The following is a 17,493-nucleotide window of genomic DNA, read 5'->3' as shown; positions in this document are numbered from 1 at the left end:
GGCCCCTTAAGACCTGACCATTCATGGCCTCAATAGTGCTCCCAGAATTTGACTTAACCTGTTATTCAGGGAACAGCTGGAATCATACCAACCTCCCAAATTTGTTCTCTGTTTACTCATCTCTCTTCCTCCGCCAGAGCTTAGGGTAAAGGTAACCATCTTGTTTCCGGGAACCAGTTATTTTGAAAGAGGTTCTGAGGTTTCTACCCCCCAGCAGTATGGCGACTGACCTGTGCCATGGTAAACCAGATGGACTGTGGAGGTTCTAGAACATGGAACGTAGTTGGAATCCTGGTTAGTGTTACTTCAGCTTATCTGAAACTGGGCTGTAATGGAGCTGTTACTATTTCCTTCAGACAGTTACGGTATTCCTGACCTGCTCTGCTCTAGTCAAAGTAGAGAATTATGTGTAGGTGTGGTACTTTTAAAAAAATGCTCTATCGCGTCTCCTTTGAAATGTCCTCACGTTACACTGCCAACCGCAGAGGAATGAGAGGCGACTCACAGGCCAGCTTCTGGAGTTAAAGTTGGCTTCCTATATTGAGAACTCCTTAAAGCCACAAAAGTCTTGGTTACGTGTGCATCATGTGCGTTATGGTGTTGTTAATGCAATGTACTCATAAAATTCAACGGAGCCACATTTCAGAAACCAGAACCACGCAGTAAGAATGAATTCCCATCTCCCACTGTCACTGCAACAGTGACGCTGAGGTTGTGATTACAAGCACAGAGTAAATGCAGAAAAAGAAAGGCTTCATCTTTCATCATGCTTTCAAACACCACTTAAACGTTTCATCATTGCAGACAATTCATTAACTCCTTGACTGCCAGTCATTCATTGTCTCTTTCTGCGGGAGAGGCCCAAAGTCAGTGAAAAGAAAGTTCTCTCTCGATGTTAGGGCAATGCAGGATGCATGCAATCTGGTGGGATTGTTCTTTATACAGCAGCATCACTCTGTCCAAGAAGAACCATTGGTCCTCGTTAATATGTTCATCCCACAGCAGGAGAGAGATTGAGAATATCCAGACTGTGAAAGGCTGAAAAGACCTTCCTGAGCATTTCAGTCCAGATTCACCATAGCTGTCCAGGCAGAAACCTAAGGCAATTTGATAGATGATGCAGAGAAAGATTTCTGATCTTAACATCCCTCATCTTGATCAGGATGAAACAGAAAAAGAATCACAGAGCACAGGAGGTCATCATCATGACAGCTCTAAGCAGTCTCAGAACTGTACTGTTCCTCTGCAAAGTTACCCCTTTAACTTATGACCAAATCTGTTTCTGATTCCTTTGCAGGCTGTGTACCCCAGAACATCACTGGAAATGGATGTGGGAGTTAGATCCGAGTCAAACCTAGAAGAAAAAGTCAGTTGCTCCCTCCCTGATCTCCGGTACGTCGCAATGGGGATAGTTGTGGAGCATCCCCATTGCGTTTTGAAGTACAATATCACCACAAAACCTACCAGCAACTGGAGATCTCATTTCCTCCCTGAAACTATTTTAGGACTTTGACAGCATGAATTAATCTCCTGCCTGGCATTTCACTGTAACTATCAACTCATTTGTTTCAATGTTGCATTAACCTCGCAGAGACAAATCAAACAGAAGTGCGTCAGTATGATTAATACAGACACAAAACAAATCTTATCCCTGATACGCAAACATGAGAAGATCTGCAGATGCTGGAAATTCAAGCAACACACACAAAATGCTGGTGGAACGCAGCAGGCCAGGCAGCATCTATAGGAAGAGGTATAGTCGATGTTTCGTCCTGACCGACAAAGAGTCTCGACCCGAAATGTCGACTGTACTTCTTCCTATAGATGTGGCCTGGCCTGCTGCGTTCCACCAGCATTTTCTGTGTGTTGCTTGTCCCTGATATTCTGTTTCGCAGAAGGCTAGATCCTGTAAAGCCTCATAAAAGACCGTCAAATTATACACAGCTTGTTACAACTTTACATTTCACCTGTCAATGATGTGTGTGATTTTATTTTTGAGCGCTGTATACTTTCACCACCATGTTTACATGTACAGTCCTTGGTGGGGGTCACCTGTATATGATTCTGGGATGACGTTTAATGTGAAGTCCAGGCAGCATGACAGTAGAAAGAGTTGCAGTTTGTTACGCAATGCCCCAGCATGACGGGCACTTGGCATTTCTTCAGCAGCTCGGAACAGAAAAGTTTGCTCCCTAGCCAGCAAGGCTGTTTAATAGTCCCAAGCAGAGTATGAAGACACTGCATCAGTTTGTGTTATTTGGCGGCTATTTGCCAACTTGGTCCAGAGGCCGTTTCCTTTGGTCAGCGAGACATCATCCGGACAAACTCTGCCGAGGTAAAAGTTTGGAGAAGAATAGTGTTAACTGATGAACATGATTTGAGGTACACAGCCTAAGCTTTAGTTCAGATTTCTATAAAACATGATTAACATGCTGTAGGGAGACATACAACTGGCCTGACTACTAATCTGACCAATGATCCCTCACCCCACTCTGCCCCTCCCTTCCGGTCTGTGTAAATGTGGTGCAGGAGAGTGGATTGTGTGGGGACAGTAAGGGTCATATGTAGTGTGTCATTACATGGATTCTGTGCGAGCGTGGCACACGCAATAGTGTGGGGTCTGAGTTGACGTATGTGAATGCAGTGCATGCTCGTGAGAGTTTACAGTGCTGAGCGAGACATGTGTAAAAGTGTGGCCAATGAGCGCAGTGTACAATTGTGTGTGTGCAAAAGTGTGGGAATAGTGCGTAAACATTATGTCTAACATGTAACAGTGCAGTGTGTATGATGAGCACTGAGTAAGATTGTGGCATGTTTGAGTTGGTGCTCTGAGTGTGTGAGAGCAGTGTACGGATATCTCAGGATTTGTGTCACTATACATAATGGGCAGGAATTTCCGAAGACACTGGGGAAAGCCTCACTCTCTTTCTCTCAAGTAACATTGACAGCTTTTTCACATCCTCTTTCAAGGTCATTCCCAGACTACTGAAAGATAGCCCCTCCAAGAATGCAACTTGACATGTTAGAAACATAGAAAACCTACAGCACAATACAGGCCCTTCGGCCCACAAATTCTTGCATCTCCCTGCATGAGTTTTTGAGCAGAAGCATACCCCTGTGGTTTAGTACACTTCCCAGCTCTGGCGGTGATGAAATTCAAGATTGTTTAATATCATTTCCAGTACACAAGTGTAAAGGGAAACAAAGTACTGTAATTATTACTCCAGATCCAAAAAAAAAGTCAAAAGTCAGAAAGTCAGAATGAACGGCCACTTGGTTTTGCAGCTCAGGCTGACGTTCCACAGGGATGGAGAGTCACTGAGACCCTTGTGTCATCTTTCACTCACTGGAATCGCTTTCATCCCACAAATATTCAGACATTCAAAATGCACTTGTGTTCCCAACTTAACCGCTGATTTAAGTGCCAGTGTGTAAGCTTGGTAAAAGTAAAATTCATCAATCAGTGCAATTTTTAAAGCTCAATATTGCCAAACTTTGAACTGCAATCTCTTCTTCGAAGAGTTAAGTCGAATACCTGCATGCATGCTCGATCAGTCCAAACATATTCAAACTAAGAAATATAACTTGAGGCCGCTATGACATCTATTAATAAGCTTTGTCACAGTGAGTGAAAACCAGATAGATTAAACATCAGCTTTGTCCCCAGGGTTTGGTAGGTGAAGTAGTGGGGAGGGGACAGGTGAGAGGGGATCAGCTGTTTACAGTACAGATTATCCAGTTGGGATGAGCTAGGAAGTGCTGGGGGGAGGCAAGAATGGGATGAGCATCAGGCTGGTGATGTAGGAGTTGGCCTTGAGCCCACTTTGTCCTAGTACACACAGTGAGTTTTGGATGTGACGTATAGCCCCACCGTCTGCTTCTCACCTTCAAAGTCAACACGCCCATCACCGTTCAAGTCCACATCTTTCAGTATTTCTTCAATATCCCGGTGTCCGATCTGTTGGCCAAGTAATTTCTTCATGGCTTCACGGAGCTCTGTCGTGCTGATCTCCCCGTCTCCATTTGTGTCGAACTGTACTTAAGGAATCGGACGAAGTCTCAGTGGACAGGAGTGTGAAACACAACATGAAACACACAATATGCCATTCCTCCCATCCATTTCCTGCTGGCTGTATGTATCATGCAAGTCTCCAATCCATTCTTCCCTGATTATCCACATCCAATCGCTTTTCCTTCATGCATTTATTCATCTATCCCTTTAACACCTTCGTACTATTTGCCCCAACACTTACCAGCATAGCGGATCTCACCAGGCTCTACTCTAGCAGGCTGAAGGAGAAGGCCTGCCTTGGGATTGGAGAACTGTGTCTGTGCATGGGTGAGTGGGTGGGAGGGCGGAAAAGGGCTGGTTTCGCTGTTGTTGTTTTGTTGCTTGTTATGTCCTGCTTTGTTGTGGTCTGCGTGGTTCTGTCAAGCATTGCGGGCACGCTATATTGGCGCCAGAATGTGTGGAGACAGTTGCAGGCTGCACCCAGCACATCCTCAGGACTGTTGTTTGTTAACGCAAATGACACATTTCACTGTATGTTTTGATGTACTGTACATGTGATATATAAACCTGAATCTTGAATCTACTTCAATGAATCACACCGGGGATGAATTTCTTGCTTACTTGCCCTCTGCTGGCTCACACACAGCAGTCACAATTTCCTGAGCTCAGGTTCAAGTCCTGAGGCTGGAGTATATAAGATGGCTGGTCCTCCCGAACCAGGGAAGGGCTGTACGTTGGGGGCTCCAAACGGCTGTTATTTTTTTGTGTATTAATTTAAAACCTCACCCTATTACTGTAATTTTTGGATTGCCAGTGACAGATGTTGGTCATTTATCCGTTTCAGCTGGCCGTCTGATTGCATTTGTTACACTAGTAGCTAAAAGATCCATCTTACCTAAATGGAAAGAATCTGATCCCCCTACTACCTTTCAATGGTTTTCTCAAACTATATTATGTTCAAACCTGGAAAAAATTAGGAGTGGTACGGTTGATTCTTCAGTTAAATTTGAAGAAACCTGGAGATCATTCATTCAACATTTTCACATGATGTAAGCTGTCCATTTCAGAACTTTTTTTTTAATAATCTTTTGTTTATCTATAGAGGAGCGGAGTTAATGACAAATAATGTTCTTACCCGAGGGAATAGGACATCCCAGTCTTTGGTTTGTTTTTTTTAGTTTAGGGGGGTTCTTTATAAAACTCTTTTTCATGTTCAACTACTCAGAGATTGGGAGGCTTGAATTATATATTTTACTCAAATTATGTTTGTATATGTTAAACATTATCGATCACTTTGTATCATTAGTATTGTTATGTATATTAATCTGAAATTTAATAAAAAGATAGAAAATTTATTGACGTATCAATTTACAACAGATGATCTGGTCATCAGCACATTACTAAACACAGGGACGTGCTGTGGGAAAACTTGCTGCCATCATTCCTAAATCACTGCAATGCCCCGTACATAAACACCCTCTGCTGCCAGTTGCTACTTCAGGATGTGTGGAGATCCTGAGACTTCCTCAACAATATCGGCTACTTCCCTGAACGTCTGGCATCCTTGGTTTCAGCCTTCCATGGCGTCACGCTTCTTATCTCCGTGACCTTCCCCAGCCCCACAACTACGGGGGTTGTCTGTGCCAGCCTGAGCCAGAGCCCTGGTCACCCGAGCATTGGTCTCACAGCTCCGGAGACCCAGGCAGAGTCCTGACCTCCAGCGCTGTCTATGCGTAGAGTTTGCAGGTTCTCCCAGGAGCTGAGTGGGTTGCCTGCGGGTGAGATGGCTTTAACCTGCATCCCAAAGAGTGTAGGAGAGCGGCAGAATCTGCAGAGATGATGGCAACTAACTGGGATTAGTTTAGGACCAGTGGAGGTGAATGTCTGACGTTCCATGTATGGTCAACAGTATCCATGCTCCATGAGTAAAATATTGCACGTCCTACTTATAGCTGTCCAGATCTTAAGCTGTGGAATTTCCCCTTTAGGCAGTTTTTCCGTCTCCCTCTGTCCCTCTTCTCCTTTAATTTGCTCCTAAAATCCTGCCTCATCTATCCCAGAATGTGGCTTGGGCATCAGGCTTTGTCTGCAGGTATGAGGTATGGAAAAGGAGAGATGGCAAATGTTTTGTATATGACGGGCAATCCTGTACTTACCCTCATACATAATTTCTCCATATTATCGGCACTAGGAATCGTGGCCCTCACTGACTGCCCTCCCTCCGCCTGAAGAAAGAGCTCAACGTGCCTTATGCTGAACAACGCCTACGCCCTCGCGATCACTCAGGGGAGGCTGATGAGCTGTCCAAGCCACACAGCTCCTGTCCTTTGAAACGTGCCCACAGCTTCCCTTTTCGGAAGATGAGGAAAGACCATTCAGCCCAGTCCGGCACCTCACCCCTGCCGTCCCAGAATGCCTGAACTGCTCAGTTTGGCAGAATATTCCAGGATAAGCTTCCATTATATAGAACAGTTAGAACTGTCCAAAGGAATGGCACATCATTCTTTGTCACTTTTATGATCTATCTAACCCTATTTGTTAACCCATTCTATTTCTGGTGAGAGAGAATGTGACACCAAACCAGGCCTTGAAATTTACATGGGGGTTCACCTGATTTCCCAGCAGAACTTTGCCAGGATCCCCATGGAAACGCGAAGGACTTTGATTCAGAGGTTTCGACAGGAGACTGGGGGAAGCCCTATGGAAAAGGCAGCCGCGCTTCATTTAATAGTTGTGGAAATGGTCACCTCCTTGAAAGCATCCCGAAGCTCTTTCACTCCAATCATGTCAGCCGTTTCCGCCAGAAGCTTGGGTCCCATCAATTCCAAAAAGTCATCAAAATCAACATGGCCGCCCACTGAAAGTAAATACAGAAACAAGAGGCCTGGTGACAAACTTACTTCAAATGCATTCACTCTGAGGATGTTCAAGCAATCAGACTGGGTCCCTAAAATTATTTTTCAGAATTTAGTGATTAAATATTCAGTGCCTTTGAACTGCTATTTTAATGAAGCTAGCAATATGTTAAACAGGAGAAATTAATGTATTCAGATACTAATCAAAGGATCATCACACTGACACCTTGATCTATCATCGAGCAACGTCTAATGTGGATTCTAGGGGTGACATCCACCCTCTTCATCCAGTCCTTGTTCAGGCTGGCCCAAGATAATAAACATTTCTAATGATATTTTAAACTGACAAGAGTTAACAAAATGAAAGTTGGACCAATAGAAATAGAAAACGGGGAGATGGGAAATGAGTGTTTTACATCAGTCTTCACCATCGACAACGTGCTCAGCTTGTGAAACAGCTCCAAGTTGGGAATCGGAAGGCATGGAGGAGCTTGGAAAAATTACAGTGTCTGGAGACCAGAGGCTTCTCCTGGTGTTGGAGGGCTATCCATTTCTGTGGTGGGCGGGGGGGGGGGGGGCGGGAAAGGGGCCTGTTCTGCTGCTTATTGCGTTCTCTGTTGTTGTGCCGAACGTATGGACGTGGCGCCGGAGTGTGTGGTGACACTTGTGGGCTCCCCCCAGCACGTCCCCAGGTGTGTCGGTTGTGAACACAAACGACGTCATTCACTCTCTGTTTCGATATATTTGTGATAAATAAATCTAAACCTAAGCCTGAGATTAAGGAAATGGTACTAGGTAAATAAACAGAGCTGCGAACTGACAGGTCTCCAGGTCCTGATGGATTTCCTCCCAGAATCTTAAAAGTGGCCAGCCAGATTGTTGACATGTTGATTTTAGTTTTCCAAAATTTCCGGCTTCGAGGCAGGAAAACAGCGAATGTAACTCCATTATCCAGAAAAGGAAGGAGACAGGAAACAGGAAACCACAGGCTGAATAACTCAGCAGTGTGGAAATAATAGAACCTATATAGAGTGGAGATGGAGAGGATGTTTCCTATAGTAGGGTGGGGGGCAGGGTAAGGCCAGAGACGTCAGAATACAAGGAAGTCCCCTTAGAACAGAGAAGAGGAGGAATTTCTTTTGCCAGAGGGTGGTGAATCTGTGGACAAATGGCTGTGAAGGCCAAGTCTTTGGGTATATTTGGTGAAGGTTGACAGGTTCTTGATTAGTAAGGGTGTCAAAGGTTACATGGGTTGAGGGGTTAAATCAGGATAGAATGGTGGAGCAGACTTGATGGGTTGAATGGCCTAATTCTGCTCCTATGTTTCATGATTTTATATTTAAAAGATGTTATGGAAATAGCAAGGTGATCGGAGAAAGTTAACATGGCTTTGAGAATTGGCAATCATGTTTGACCAGTTTATTAGAGGTTGTCTTTTTTCAAAGAAGCTGTGAGTGAGAGGGAATTGGTGGATGTATGATCCTTAGATTTCCAGAAGATTAATGTAGAAAAGTCTGAGAGGTAACAGGCTGTTGTGGATAGACAGTTGGCTGGCTAACAGAAAACAAAGAGTAGGCATAACTGGGAAGCTCATCAGTGGTGTGCCACTGGGATTGCTGCAGGGGCTTCAACACGGTATCATTTATAGTACGTACATCAATTATTTGGAAGAAGGAATCAGGTTTGATTACTAGATTTCCTGACAAGAAGCAAGGAAAATAAATTCTGAAGAGGAGAGAACAGATAGACAAGGTAAGAGAACAGAGATTTGACAAATGTATAATGAGAGAAAAATTGAAAGAGGCAATCTTGCGGAAAAGCACACCATCTATGTGCTGGAAGATCGCACAGCTGTTGTTTAGAGCAGTGAGAAGGGGAGGCAATGGAAACAAGGAGGATCGGGCTTGTTTTCAGTGTTCTCAGAAACAAGAAGCAGGCGCCCAAGGCTCCAGGCCTTAGCGTCCAGGAGATGTTGGTGTCTGCGTTCCTGCTTCACCGGGAACTCATGTTGTTGTTGCTGACAACAGAGCAAATTATGACCATGCCCAGTGTGGCCCTTAACTTTACTGCCAGGAGAGACTAACCAAGTAGCAGCCCAACTGAAACCCCTCCAGCATAGAGGGGATTGCTTCTACCACCAATGTGCCCGGCATCAGCATCAGCCCTCATCAGTACCTGCCTTTCACTTGGGCAGCAACTCCCAAGGCACTGCAGTGATCATGCACCCATCCTGGCGGCTGGTCCAGCGCGTTGAAGCACTGGGCTGCTCCATCAGCCCCATGCCACGCATGAAATGCCATGGGCATTCTGCTTGATTCAGTGCGTGGTCCAAGTAGACCCAGCACACAGATCTCAGGCAGCCACCCTCCAAATGGGGTGTAATCCACTGAGCTGCTTCCGATTTCAACATTCAGTGTGACGTGTCTGATGAAGTCAACGTTGTGTATGAACTCACAGTTCATGTTAATTTGCTGGGAGAGTTCAATCAGCTCCATCTCGGTTGGCATGTAGCCCATTGTCCGCATGCAGTTGCCTAGATCTTTACAGCCAATGAAACCATCCTTGTCCTTATCAAATTCTCTGAATGCGTCTCTTAACTCTGTCAACAAAGAACCACATAATCAAAAATAATACTTCATTTACAAGTCAGATCAATATACCATGAAACGAACATTACACAGAACACTACAGAACAGTACACGTCTTTCGGTTCTCGATGTTGTGCAATCGATTAACCTACTCGAAGATCAATCTAACCTTTCTCTCCTACATAGGGGCTCCATTTTTGTCAGCATTCGCTTTGTTACTTCATTGTCGAACACTGCCTACAGAGGTGTTTACCTGTGAAAGTGGAGCTATTAGGACAAAAGTCAGGAAGGGAGAGTGGTGGAGATGTTTGGGGAAGAAATTCAGAGCTTAAGGCCAAAGCTGGTCCTTCCAAGGTGCAGGGTTCCGTGCTGAGAGATGCGCAGAAGCTCAGTGCAGCCACCACAAAGGTTCTGTGGGGAAGGACCACAGTCTCGGGTCCCGTCACTGCCGGACGCTGAGGGGTTGGGTCCTGTGTAACAGACTCTCAAATGCTTTTGCATTGTTTAAGGAGGAAACATGAGCGGTTTTGACACATTGAAACATATTTTATTGACTTGATGGTACAATTAATGTAGAGAAAGTCAAGTTATGATTGTATTTCTTGCTTATGTTATGAATAAAGTGTATGTTTGAAGTTATATATTTTGAAGCCTGCCTGAAACTCACCGGTGTTCCACAGCAAAGTGTTATCCAATAACCAAGTGTTGCAAACTGGCGCTTTCAAAGACCATATGCACAACATGCTGGAGGAACTCAGCAGGCCAGGCAGTATCTATGGAAAAGAGTGCAGTTGGCGTTTCGGGCCGAGACCCTTTATCAGGATCTGTCTTCCAGCATCTGCAGAGTTTCTGTTGCTTGCTCTCTGCTCCAGTTCCAGCAGTCCTTTCTAAGATAAGGGACCCAAACCTGCTCACAATACTCCAAGTGATCCTCAGCGAGAGGAGGGGAGCTGGAAGCCAGGAGCAGACAGGCAGTGATTTGGCCACCACTGCTGGCCCACCAACTGGAGAGCGTCGTGGTTAAGGGTCGAAACACTCGGTGAATGTTAGGAACCACCTGATGACATCTGCTCCTGGCTGAAGGCTACGGTTACCTTATCAGGTAACTGGAGAATGCACCCTAACAGGTGTATGTAACAAGCAGTGCTTTACAAAGTCTTAACTTTACATCCTTGCTTTTATATTCTAGTCCTCTTGAAATGAATGCTAACATTGCATTTGTCATTGGCTAAGAAATGGGGAAACCATGATTTCTGATGAAAGTATTAACTTGATTGTTCTGTATTACATACATTAGGGTTATTGTACACCTGACTTTTCCACGAATATGTTGATATGTAAAGGGTGGAAGAGTCACCTCTAACAATGCCCCGAAGGGCTAGATAAGAAGCACCCAGTGTCCTGACCAGGGCTCCCAAACTGACTTGGCTTGGTAAAGTTTCGTGGAGGCTTTCCGTATTCCAATGAAAACATCCATTGTAAGATACATAACCCACCAAGGTTTATACCAGAGCTCACTGTGTGTACTAGTTTAGCTTTGCTATTGGACAGTGCTGTCTTTTGCGACCTCAAAGCTTAAAGTCATGGAAATACCAAGCAAATCATTGCAGCAAGATAGTCGGTGGTGTAAAGCCTCTGAAATTCTGGCTTGTAGTGCATTTCAAAGTCAAAGTGAATTTATTATCAAAGTACATACGAACAGTATCTGTCACCATACACTACCTAGAGATTCATTTTCTTGCAGGTATTTACAGGAAAATAAGGAATACAATATAATTTATGAAAAACTATACATAAATAAAGACTAATGAACAACCAATTTGAAAAATTGTGCAAGTAACAAAAAAATAAGTAATACTGAGAACACAAGTTGTAGAGTCTTTGAAAGTGAGTCTACGGGTTGTGGATTCAGTTCAGAGTTGAGGTGGGTGAAGTTATCCACACCAGTTCAGGAGCCTGACGCTGTAGGGTAATAAATGTTCCTGAACCTGGTGGTGTGGGACTTACAGCTCCTGTACCTCCTGCCCGATGGTAGTATGAGACGAGAGCATGGTCGGGATGGTGGGGGTCCTTGATGATGGATGCTGCCTTCTAGTTACAGCGCTCCTTGTCAGCGTGCTTGGTGGAGAAGGCTTTGTCTGTGATGGTCTGGGCTGTATCCAACACTCTCTGCAGACATTTCCATACCAGGCTCTGGTGCAACCAGCTCGGATACTCTCCACTGTGCATGTACATTTAATCTACTCTAGTATTTGCTCATCCTGGGATATATTCCAATTGTTTTAGTGGAACCTATAGTCGACCACAGCTTGCTGTGCAACACTGGGCAGTCTCTTGCAGGCATTACTTTAACTTTGAAAATAATATTTATTCTTAATAAATGCAGCACGTACAAATGGAAATTCATTTTCTCTGTATTTAAATCAATACATTCCTTTGAAATGCATCAATGGCACTCCTTATGTTTTGTAACAGATGCACTTAGTCAAGCGACAGAGATAGGAAGGGGTCCAGAATAGGATGTGTGAACGTAGAACATGTAACAGAGAAGGGAAGTTTGCCTTTGTTTCTAATTACATGGCATTCTGTCCTGTTTATTCATTGCTTTATTATGGGCTCTAGGTTTACCTCTCATGAAGGGTATGCAATGTCACTTTCAAAAAAGATTAAAGTTCCTTCCTCCCATTTTGGAATGAGGTTAAAAGGATCTTGAAAGCAAAAGGTGAACGCTCTGGGACTAAAACTGGACCAAGTTAATTTTTGCAGCACCAGGGTACCCCTGTGCTATCTGACTGCCAGGTAATTGGTTGGAAACCCACTCCAACCCCAGTTCAATGTTGATCCCTTGCCCATTATCACTTCCAGATCGGTTTTAGCATAGAGGAGAGTGGATTACAATGCCTAGCTTCTGGTGGATGGCCTGAATTGGCGCAGTGGTAATGTACACAGATGTGACTCTGCTGCTGAGATTCAATTCCACTTAAATCCACCCAGTGGCCACTTTATCAGCTATCCCTGTACACCTGCTCGCTAACACAAATACCTAATCAGCTAATCATGTGGCAGCAACTCAATGAAAAAAAGCATGCAGACATGGTCAAGAAGTTCGTTGTTGTTCAAACCCAACATCAGGATGAGGAAGACATGTGATCTAAGTGACTTTGACATGGAATGATTGTTGATGCTAGACAGGGTGGTTTGAGTATCTCACAAACTGTTGCTCTCCTGGGATTTTCACGCACAATAGTCTCTAGTGTTTACAGAGAATGGTGTGAGAAACAAAAACAAAACATCCAGTGAGTGGCAGTGCTGTGGGTGAGAACACCTTGTTAATGAGAGAGGTCAGAGGAGAATGGGCACACTGGTTCAAGCTGACAGGAAGGTGACAGTAACTCAAGTAACCACACATAACGACAGTGGTGTGCAGAAGATCATTTCATAACACGCAACACATTGAACCCTGAAGTGGATGGGCTACAGCAGCAGAAGACTACACCAAGTTCCATTCCTGTACCTAATAAAGTGGCCACTGGTTGTATATAATAATGTGAAATGTTTGGTATAAAATCAGAGAACAAGTCTCTTCCCCAACCAGTACAAGCTCAAAGGGAACTCCTAAACGCTACATCTGCTATTTGCCACCTTTTTTCCCTTCTGGTTTAAGATAGTCCTGGTGTAGCTCGGCAACTGCTTGTTGGTGGCAGACAAAACAAAGAAAACAACTAGATGATTCATTAATAACGCCTTTTTGCTAAACAATCACTGCAAACAGTAGACTGTAACTTCCCTGTCAGAGTTGAGCTTTCGAGCCGCCTGTTGAACCCGGCATTTTTACAGTGGGAACTGAAGTCCCGAAGGTGCAGGACAGCTGCGGCGTGGTGTGTACGGGCCGAACCAAGGTGGAGGGGTCCCGGCCGGAGAGCAGGGAACGAGCCAATGTTTGGCTATTCTGGGAACGAACTTGGAGGCAATTTGATTCGGCAGAACTGAGGCGAGGCGAGCGGAGGCCGTGCAGAGTTGAAGCGGCGGGACCCGGTCCTGGGCCCGAGGTTTGATCGCTTTAAGCGCTGTGCTGAGTTGAGGTGGCAGGGCATTGGCCCAAGAGTTTATCGAAACCGCAGGGTCCAGGTCCGAGAGCAAGGTCTGGTCGATTTAAGCACCGGGCCACCGGGCCAGATCGAAAAGGACAGGGTGTCAGGGCCAGAGGCGAGGCATGGGCCGGTTCAAAACGCTGCTCCGCAAGGTTTACTCGTCCCCGCGCTGAACTTCAACCCGTTACTCCGCGAGCTTGACTCCTCTCTGCACCGAACTGCAGCTGTGGCCTGCAACTATCACAGTGGGAACTCACTGTAGCGAACTTCAGTTCTGTATGCTGTTTGCTCATTTTTATTGTTTGCATGGTTTTTCTTTTTTTTTCTTTGCATGATGGACGTTTGACTGTCTTCCTTTGTTTCCATGGGTTCTATTGGATTTCTTTGCTTTGTGGCTGCCTGTAAGGAGATGAATCTCAAGGTTGTATAAAGTATATATACTTTGATACGAGTCTGCAACGAGTGTGTGGTGGCTAGTGTTTGCTGTTGTGTGTTGGGGCAGCAGGCTGAGGGTGGCAGACACCAACAGAATCAACAGACTCATTCGTAAGGCCAGTGATGTTGTGGGGATGGAACTGGACTCTCCGATGGTGCTGTCTGAAAAGAGGATGCTGTCTAAGTTGCATGCCATCTTGGACAATGTCTCCCATCCACTACATAATGTACTGGGTGGGCACAGGAGTACATTCAGCCAGAGACTCATTCCACCGAGATGCAACACAGAGCGTCATAGGAAGTCATTCCTGCCTGTGGCCATCAAACTTTACAACTCCTCCCTTGGAGGGTCAGACACCCTGAGCCAATAGGCTGGTCCTGGACTTATTTCCTGGCATAATTTACATATTACTATTTAACTATTTATGGTTTTATTACTATTTATTATTTATGGTGCAACCGTAACGAAAACCAATTTCCCCCGGGATCAGTAAAGTATGACTATGACTATGATAATAAGTGTACTTTGACTTGACTTTTTTTGCAGAGCGTGTCAAATCTGGGACCAAATGTTAAGGAGGGTCTCTGTACATAGATCTCTCTGTATTAATGCTGTGCCTTGGACTAGCTCCTCAGAGGTGACTTAGGCCTTATAATGCAATATAAGGCTCTCTGTAAAGAATATTCACATTTTATATTGCAAAGCACCAAGTGAAGATACAAGTACTACTGTCATTCCACAGGGAAAGCAGCCAAAATCACCATCACTGATTAAGGTATGAAAAAATGCTTCAGGGGAAACTAACTCTCTATAAAGGACAATAAACTCTTGATGGAATTAATTACAATTTGGATCTCCAAATGAACACCCCAGCAATCATCAGTAAGAGTCGGAGGACTGAGTGGGCATTGACATTCGAGCTGATTAATGCAATTCAGGAGAGTGTTCACAGATTCCCTCCTTCACCAAAATCCAGAATCAAACATTTCAAAGTAAGGGAGGGAATAAACAAATAGATGAAAAACAATCTGTAGCATTTAAGGGCTGTATGGGACAACGATCTCGAATGGAATTAAATGGTGAAGATGAAAGGTGTGCAGATGGGAGAGGTAGGTGACGGTTGCAGTACAGCCCATTTATATTTCAAGCTTCCTTCTGTGTTGCTTGCTCACTGGCATCATCAGTTCACTCCTTGTCCCTGAGAAATGCATTTCAGCCATAATTCCAATTGCTTGCATCGGTGCTGTCGACCTCCTCAATTTCCCACACCTGCAGCATCCATATTATGTTCACCAATTTCACAGTCATTACCGGCAAACTATGGCCAGTGATTCCCCAAACCATCTTCATGGACGGCCGCAGAATGGAGGGATTTTCTTACCTGATTTAGAGCCCGAATACTGAACTGTTATCAAGGAGATTAAGAGCCACTGCATCACTAGTGTCCCTAGCATTAAAAGCATAATTTCACTACACAATTATCATACATTAGTTCCACTTGTGAAGGCTTCATGGACACAGCCCTCTGCAACTCTTAGAAAATAGGGGAAGCAATATTATTCTATTCATAGTTATCCTTGAACAACACGATGATGAAACACACGTACATGCACGAACACACACATACGGACCAGTATAATGTAATAAAACTTCCAGAGTTCACCTCATAAACAGTTCCATAAAAAGAACAAATTCTTCTTCACACTTTAGCTAGTTCTCATAATTTTGTACATAAGAATTAATTGTTTTGTCACTCTTGGTATTCATTTAGTAATATGCAATGATTGGGAATGCACTGTTCAAGTAGATAGAGGAACCAGATTCAATCATAACTTTGAAAGATAATTGGATTAAAAAAAATGAAAAAAGAGGAATGCAAGAGCAGGCTAGAGAAGACAGAGACCCTCGGCAGGAAGTCCTAATGAAAGTCTCGGCCTGAAACATCGACCATTTATTCCTTTCCATAGATGCTGCGTGATCTGCTGAGTTCCTCCAGCATTTCGTGTGTGTTACTCTGCATTTCCAGCATCTGAAGAATCCCTTGTGTTGGAGAAGCAGGGGAATGGGACTCACTGTAGAGCTCTTTCAAAGTTGTGGCCAGGGGCTCAATAACCTGCCTGTGCTGTATGATTCAATCATATTGATTAGAGTATGAACATGCTGTCTCTTAAGACAATATTGATCTACTGAGACATCTGATCATGTATTTTGGAGTGGCTAAAATGAACTCAGCCATTTTGGAAACAAGTTCCTAGTTCAAAAACTCACCCTTTTGCCATAAGTTCATCAGACAAAGGAGCAAAATTAGGCCATTCAGCCCATCAAGTCTGCTCTCCCATCCCATCATGGGTAATTTATTATCCTCCTCAACCCCATTTTCCTGCTTTCTCCCCATAACCTTTAGCGTACAGACTAATCAAGAACTTATCAACCTTGCTTTAAACATACCTAATGACCTTGTCTCCAATGTGGCAATGATTTCCAGAATCTAGTTATTCTGTATTCAAATAGGGTGCGTGAAGGAAGGAGGGAAAATGTAAATGCAGCGTCTGTGCAAAATAGTCCGAAGGATTTGTTTTGTGGCACTTTAAAAAGTGCAAAAAGAGAAGGCTGCTTGTTTTTAACTATGTACTTCATACCAATGTAAAAGGTTTCAATGTATCTCAAAAGTACTGAAATCAAAAGAATTGCTTACCTTCAATTTCTTCTGCTCCCAGTTCTCTGTCCTAGTGGCAAAAGAGTTTGCATTAGAATGGTTTAAGGATTTCAATGCAAATACAATTATGTCAGAAAGGACTTTTTCCTCTTCACGTAGTTTTCCATTCCTTTCAACAAAGAGAGGCTCCTGATATGGACTCATTCCCAGAGGTACTAGTGTCTGTGTTGTTGGATTCTTTTAATTAACGATAGGTAGATATTGGACAGTTTGACTGTCATGCTCTAGAGGGGTGCACCAATTGAATCCAACAGTTGAAAGCAAAAGGAGCATTTCAAATATACATTACTGATGTCATGCACTATGTACCTCAGTGTTAATGGCCACTGGAAATCAAGGTACAATCTTCCTTGCTGAATTAGATCATATTAAAACATTTGCCTCTGGAATGCATGCAGAGAAATAATTAGAGATGAAGCACGATATAGTGGACTCACTGAACAGCAGGACTCGGAGTGTGCAGCTGGGAAAATGAACTGTGCACCTGGTGGTTTCCTGGGCTGTTTCCTACAAGAGGTGCTCTCTTCCCACGAATACTGGATACTGGGATTTTCAATAAGCAAAGAGCAGCAGGGCATGATAATCCACAAAAATGAGCGGGAATGAAATGTGGAGACTATGAAGCTTTACATTAGCAGATGCTAAGTGAAGTAAAAGCCCAGAGTCCAATCAGCAGAATATCTATTTATATTCATCCTAGCCTAACCAATTTTATTCTTCTTACATTCCCATCAACTGCCCCAAGGGTTATTGAACAACTAGCAACTTACAGAGGCCAATTAACATGGAAGCATG

At 44.0% G+C, this 17,493-nt stretch overlaps 1 protein-coding gene across 3 annotated transcripts in view; it reads right to left on the bottom strand.

Annotated features, from left to right (window-relative positions):
* Window positions 1-2,035: 2,035 nt before the first annotated feature.
* LOC140190736 (calcium-binding protein 1-like) overlaps window positions 2,036-17,493 on the bottom strand; it is a 102,224-nt gene continuing 86,766 nt past the window's right edge. For 2 of the 3 annotated variants that reach the window (XM_072247553.1, XM_072247552.1), the window contains exons 3-7: window positions 16,678-16,708; window positions 9,323-9,466; window positions 6,760-6,869; window positions 3,886-4,033; window positions 2,036-2,327 (exon numbers count right to left, since the gene is read on the bottom strand). In XM_072247553.1, the coding sequence (XP_072103654.1) occupies window positions 2,302-2,327; window positions 3,886-4,033; window positions 6,760-6,869; window positions 9,323-9,466; window positions 16,678-16,708 (459 nt within the window). In that variant the 3' untranslated portion in view covers window positions 2,036-2,301. Of the gene's footprint in view, window positions 2,328-3,885; window positions 4,034-6,759; window positions 6,870-9,322; window positions 9,467-13,803; window positions 13,918-16,677; window positions 16,709-17,493 lie in introns of all 3 variants that reach the window. The other variant, XM_072247551.1, reaches the window with a different exon arrangement.

The sequence above is a fragment of the Mobula birostris genome, chromosome 31 (genome assembly GCF_030028105.1).
Source record: "Mobula birostris isolate sMobBir1 chromosome 31, sMobBir1.hap1, whole genome shotgun sequence".
NCBI lineage: Eukaryota > Metazoa > Chordata > Chondrichthyes > Myliobatiformes > Myliobatidae > Mobula > Mobula birostris.
Note: the sequence above shows the minus strand (reverse complement) of the source record. Positions and strands in the feature narration are given on the sequence as shown.